This window comes from Homalodisca vitripennis, chromosome 5, assembly GCF_021130785.1.
Source record: "Homalodisca vitripennis isolate AUS2020 chromosome 5, UT_GWSS_2.1, whole genome shotgun sequence".
In the NCBI taxonomy this organism is placed as follows: Eukaryota; Metazoa; Arthropoda; class Insecta; order Hemiptera; family Cicadellidae; genus Homalodisca; species Homalodisca vitripennis.
The window spans coordinates 14,666,235-14,673,244 of NC_060211.1; the positions used below are offsets into that span (position 1 = coordinate 14,666,235).

General features: G+C 32.5%; 1 protein-coding gene across 1 annotated transcript; it reads right to left on the minus strand.

Moving 5' to 3' along the window:
- Nucleotides 1-5,568: 5,568 nt before the first annotated feature.
- LOC124363362 (putative nuclease HARBI1) lies at nucleotides 5,569-6,336 on the minus strand. Its single transcript, XM_046818612.1, has one exon. The coding sequence runs from the start codon at nucleotides 6,334-6,336 to the stop codon at nucleotides 5,569-5,571; it is 768 nt and encodes a 255-aa protein (XP_046674568.1).
- Nucleotides 6,337-7,010: the final 674 nt, after the last annotated feature.

Sequence of the window (7,010 nt, forward strand, 5' to 3'; positions counted from 1 at the left end):
CTAATTGACACGACTCGGATCTAATTGTTTCGAGAAGAGAATTGACTGGGCTCACGCGAAATTGGTTTGAGAAGAAAAATTACTGGCCTCAGACCAGAGTGGTTGAAAGAATAATATGAGAAACCTATAAAATGGCAGATTTCGTTATTACTAAGTTCAAAATTACTTGAAAAAAGTCTGTCTTAAAAAAAAAATAGTTTTGAGATTAAAGTGATGTTTATTTATTATTCATAATATTTTTATATCAATTAAATACCTAAATGAAGAAAAAAAGGATAAATATTATTAGTTAAAAAAACCAATATAAATCTCTATAAAACATACATGAGCAAAAAGGAATAATTGTTTCCTTTTTATATAATCTTCTAAAAACAAAGTTAAGAGAAAATAAGCTGTGGTATGTAATATTGTAAAGTTTGTCGAGCTTTCATCAAAGCTACTTTTTTGTCCTTAAACATTTATCAAATTAAACGCCAGACGTCCAGTTTCTTTTTCATTATTTATATTTTAACGTAAACGTATTTAGTTATATATGGGATTAAATGTCACATATAGTGATTTCGCACTAATAATTTTCAATGATTTATTAATTTTATTGTCTATTAACTATAAGTATTGAAAAAGTATCTTAATTAATTATTAGGCGAAAAAAATACACTTAAAAAATTTTATAGTCTGATCACAATACAAAAATAATGTTCAGGCAATAATATTTGTTTCAATAACCTTGAAAATATCTCAATATGGCCCATATGAAATAACCGCAAAGACAAAATTGTTTCCAATATAAGTCTCATGGTTGCTTTGAAAGTCATGATTAAAATCCCTTATAAAATGTTATAAGGAAAAATGTTGTCCTTTATTACAATACAACTTTAATATGCCATAACTTTTTACAGGTATGCAATAAAAAAAATAATTGCAAGAACAGTTTTATATTTCAATTTTTTTACTAGGTCAACTTATACTATACATTTTTAGATATTTTCCGAGATGAAAAATACTAAATATTCATGTATCAGTGTATGAAGATTTACATATAAAAGGTACACCATATACAAGGATTGTATGTAAAAACATAGATTTTATTTTGAGAAAACTTTAATGACAATTCTAAAATGTTTTGTTGTGGGTTTTACTGTACATTATTTTAAATTGATGCATTTATATAGTTTCCTTTATTAGTCTTAATGTTTGAAAAGTATTTTAAACTTGGGAAGTAAGCTGACTATATTATTACAATTACAGGGAACCATATTGATAGCCTATATTGATCACGATATATGGTACGTCTGCCTCATCTAATATTCCAGGAGCGGTATGGAGATGGCGGATCAATGTCAATTTGTACAAATTTATTGAGGATAAGCATTTAACCTAATACACCTGAGATATGGATATGAGGTAATCCAGTGTTATGCTGTTATTTTTACATTTTACATTTATACTTAGTCATTTTTATTTCTCCGCCATTTATCATAGTTTGTCATTTACAAGAATTACTAGACATTACATGTATAGATAATATGTTGAACACGTATTGTTTATTCATTCCCACCACCTGAAGACTTGAAGAAATTACAATATTAATTTAGAATGCGATAGGACTTGAGATAGTATTCTATAAAGGTTACAAGATATAAAGTTGGTAACCAACAAGTCTTTGGTATTGCCAATAAGTCTTTCTAATTCCATATCCTACAAAGTAGTTACCCCTTTCGAGGTACGATTTAATAGGGAACTTTGTGTTACATATGAATCCCTAAATTAAAGCTCATTTTTATTTTATATGTATGTTTTCATATTTACCAAAGCTGTCTGTTATAGTTTTGTCGTCGAATCTGTGCGCTTTTGTGAATGTTCCATTCAGTATAGACAATATTTGTTTACAGAGTTATTTGAGTAAGGCTAAAAATTATATACGAATCTAGTGCATAAACAGTTGCATATATTTGCTTCAATGTAAAACACAATAACAAATCGTTAATGATCTCATTAGGCTCCAGCCATCAACTCACTGTCAGGTGATTCTCTAGAAAGACAGCTCATTACAGGTCAGGTCCTGGCGTGCAGCACGCTATGTTACTCAATATCAATTTTCCTTCTTCGACGCTGTTGTAACTGGCATTTACTAAAGGTTAAAATCAATAACAAATTTAAACGAATCACATGTTACAGAGTAACGATATTGAAAATCTACAGTAGATATTTATATCTATATCTTTTTATTCATCTCGTCATAAATATCGGGGAGTCGTTCAAATTGCTATTTTAATTTTCAAACCTTTTTGTTTATAAACTAAAACTACTCTATATTGCCTGCACCAGTCGTATATTTTGTTAATGTTTACAAAATTGAAAAAGAACATTTGCCAGGTAGAAGTGTAAAAATAAACAAATTTTATAGTGAATGGTTTAGATTTATAAATAGGCTGTATATATTTTAAGCAGATTTAGATTTTGTTGAACTCGCTGTAGTTATGTATAATTTACGTAAAAAGGTAAAATCTTAAATAAGCTTGAACAACAATACAAAATGGATAATTCAAAAGGATCTTTGTTTTTCCGTACATTTGGTCCGTATATTCGGAAAAATGGGTCATTGATGCAAGTTTGTGTTCTCATCTGTATTTAAGCCACTTTTAAAATGAGTTTTGAATACATATATGCAGTTTCACAGCTTATGGGAAAACATACTCAATTATCTTCTTTCTCGTTATTAGCAGTGTTTTAGTAATGTTTACAATGCGTTAGATGTATTTAATTCATCACTAGCACAATATGTGATAAAAATACATAATGATGAACTACATACCTTTGTTACAGTACTTTTCAAAAAACTCGTCTAGTGATTCTTGAGTACCAAGAGTGCTTCTCTTACCTGAAAGTATGAACAACCATTTATTGAAAGTGTAATTCGGATTGTGAAACAAAACTATTACCATTATGTATGCAAGTTCTAAAGCGCTCCGGAAAACTGTTCCGATCCTTCTCTTGATGGAAATTTTCTTCTAGTTCAACCGAATAATCTAGAAAAAAAATTTTCTAGTTGTAGATCTATTTTTGAAGTTAGCGCTTAGAAACGTTTAGTATTTTATGAAAAATAAATAAATGTTGTGTTGATGTCCTTGCAATATTTTAATGAGCAAGAAATTGGATATTATAAAATTATAAGCTACCTTCAGATATGTACACTGGAAATCGTAGCTTTAGTGTCATGCAGTATGTGGAAATCACTAGATCAATGAACATCGTATCAATTATGAGCAATAGCGCCCTGCCAATAGCTTTGTAAAAACAAAGGTTCAGTGCTCAAATAGCAGATTATTCGAGGTTAGGTGTAAAACTGCATTGTTTAAAATAGATCTATTGGTAGGAAAATTATAGTATAACAGTGAAAAATATTTTTTGCAGTACTTTCCGTTCATATTAAGCTTACTTTAAACGTGATTTTAGGATAACTTTAGAGAGTCATTAGGTGAAGTGAATAAAAAGTAGTATTTACTTGAAGTAAATACTTCGAAGTAGTAGCATTTTCTCAGAACGATGTGAATAATAATATACTTCCACTGGGTAGTAAGTACTTCGGGCCGTCCGGATTTGGTGAAGCATTTACTACCGTAGTATTTACTACCCTATAGCACTTACTTCACTTTTATTTTCCTTCTCTTATCGATAACCCCTCACCGCATGTTGGTGAACAAAAACTCAACGTTCCTACGGAGTCCTGTTTATCTGGGATATCCATGTACCGGCTCGTCGGTGCATGACTCACTTGTCTGCTGTCTGTCAGTCACTTACCATTCTGGGTGCTGACTATGTCGTCAAGTGATGAGGCCGGTGACTGTGCTGACGTTGAGCGGGACGTTGTTAACAGAACACTTTTTGTGCAACTATTGAGTGAAAATTCAGTTGTCGTATAAAAGTCTAAAGTGCCAAGTGTCATGTGTGCTAAGAAGAAAGCTTGGGATATCATATGTTCAGAATATTCTAAAGCCACCGGGAAAATAGTTACTCCGGCGCAACTCTCAAAAATGCTGAACAACATGAAAACAAAAATAAAGAAAAAAACTTATAGAACAGCAACTGGAAACAAAAAAATTAAACTTAAAGACTGGGAGAAAGAGTTCTTACTGCTCCTTACACAAGAAGAAAATCCTGTTTTTAAAAAGGTGCCGGGAGCTGCTTCAGTAGGAATTTGTGAAGGTGAATCTGCTAAAAACACAACCTCATCTAAACAGAAGGGAGCTGATAACATGGAAGTAGAACACCAGCCAAGTTGTTCAATGATTACATCAAAGCAGCCTGTGGTAGCTGTGAGAAAAGGAGCGAAAATGCTGTCAATGCTAGAAACGGACGAAACAAGGGATATTTCCACTCCGCAATTACAGCGTGTAGTGTTGCTGCAACAAATGGAACTCCAAAAAATCCAGATAGAAAAAGAAAGAATATTGCTAAACAATTTGAAGAAGACTGTCAATGATGCTTCAACTGACACGGAAGACTTATTTTCTTTGTTTGATTAATAAATAATTTGTTGTAAGTTCCAAATCCTATCCCCCCATATAAAAAGAAAATAAATAAATAAAAAATAATAAAAATTAAAAAACAAAAAATTATATAAAAAAATAATAATTAAAACAAAAAAACTATAAAAAGCATGTGTGCCTGCGATCGTCGATTAAACAAGACATTTAGAAAACTGGAATCTTTTAGTTAATTTACCTGCAGAAGAGAACAAATTCCAGTTCTGGAAACGTCGTGTTTAATTTGTAACACTTAACGATGACAAATGTCCGGAATTTCCTTTTATTTCTTTCAGATCAACCATCGTCAACAATTAACTTTAAACATAGAATTAACCTGTAAATAGAACCTGATGTCACCTCCTTGACAATAAAACGTGACAAAAATACAGCCCACATTTTAATGTTTTAAGTTTTTTACACCTGAAAAGAGGATGATTTCCATTCCTCGAAACGTAGTGTTATCATTTATTGTAACATTTAAAGATGGCAAATGTCCGCAATCCTGTTATTCCTTCAAATCATCCATCGTCAATAACAAACTTTAAACAAAGAATTCATACATATATATATATATATATATATATATATATATATATTTATAATACTTTAGAACAACATACATTTAACATAAGAGTACATCAATAATGCAAAATATTAACTTCAGATTTCACAAATATGCTCGATAAAATTAAAGTTAAGTATGAAATAATAACAGACGCCTAAACAAGCCTTAAAAATCAACTAAAAACAACCATCAATTACATTAATATATACATTTTGCAGCATAAAAAACGTCAAGTATTATTTAAAACAGAATTTTGATAATCTCTTGACGCTTTTCAACACCTCGAGTTTTTGTTACGGCATTTTCTATTTGTTCTTCCGCAGCTAACTCTTCTTGTTCTTCTTCAAGGGCAGGATTTTCTTCAAGCTGATAGTCAAAGTTATCATTCAAATGTTTACTTATGTTATGTAGAACTGCACAGCTTACAATGAGTTTGGGAATTTTTTTCCAGAGAAATCCTCTCACAGTTTGCTATTATAGGAAACCTTTTTTAACTTGACCGAAAACTCTTTCAACAATAACTCTTTCTTGAGCGTGCAGACGATTAAATTGTATTTCGTCTTGATTGCGGGGAGGTTTGAAGGGAGTAATAAGCCAAGGTGAAATGCCATACCCCGAGTCTCCCAACAGACAAGCAGCCCCATCATATCTGGCTATAACCTCTCTTACCTGGCTATTTCTCCAAATTCTCGAGTCGTGAACACTACCCGGCCATTCTGCACAGATGCTGGTGAATTGTTCGGTCGCATCACCAGTTGCCTGCACGTTTATACTCGGGTATCCTTTCCGGCACACATATTCATCACCAAACAATCTAGGTTTCAGAATTTCAATCTGTGTACAGTCAAGTGCACCAATAACCGAAGGCAGCCTAAAACGGGTCTGCCACAAGAGTTGAGCATCATTTATTTTTCTCACTGAATTCGGAAATTTAATCCAATGATGTGCTCGGTCAGTAATACAGTCCATAACATAGTGAAAGGTTTTACAAACCGTTGAGCGATCGACTCCGACATCTTCAGCCACTCCAATTTGAAATCCTGGATCAGCCACAGCGCGTAAAAAAATTTCCATTTTCCCCCTTGGTGTCAAAGCCCCTCCTCTTGTCTCATCACTTTCAGGCAGAAATTCAGCGGTCAAAAAATTAATGCTTTCATCCTCAAACCGTAAAAGTTGTTTGTCACTGACGTGCCGACGCTCACGATATAACTTACGTTCACGAACGTGCATGAACATCGCCATGATGCCTACTGAACTAAAACGAAGTCTGGTGTAGACCAGACTCCACAAAAACGAAGCAGTTACTACAGCAAGGTAGTAGTTGCTAGGTTTTATTCACATGAATCTGGAGCAAATACTACGGGGTCCGGAAATATGAAGCAAGTACTACCCTTTGGTAGCGCTTTCTTTTTTATTCACTTGAAACGAAGTAATTGCTTCAAAATCAGTGTAACGAAGCAAGTACTACTTTTTATTCACTTCACCCATTCCTCAATCCTTTTGTATTTCTCCAACGTAATATTTTAACACGTTTTATTATAAAACAATACTATAACTATATGTGTCATACTACAAACCTCCTTTCTACATTTATGCAAGCCTAAATAGAGACTATCAAAAGTTTTACTTTATAGTACATACGTTTAGAACTAAAATATTACCAAAAATCTTGTGTTTTATACCAATATGTCGTCCTTATTTAGTAACAAAATAAAAAGCACGCAATGAAATATTTTTTGTGGTAACCATTGATTATTTACAGTAAAATATAGCTCTAATTTACGCAACTGGAATACTAGTTTATTCTTTGCACATTTACAACGACAGGAGGTCCCGTCTCCCATTACGTAATTATAAGATCCCGCTTGTGGATTTTGTGAGCATCCTCATTTCTTGACAGTCAATAAAGTGTAAGT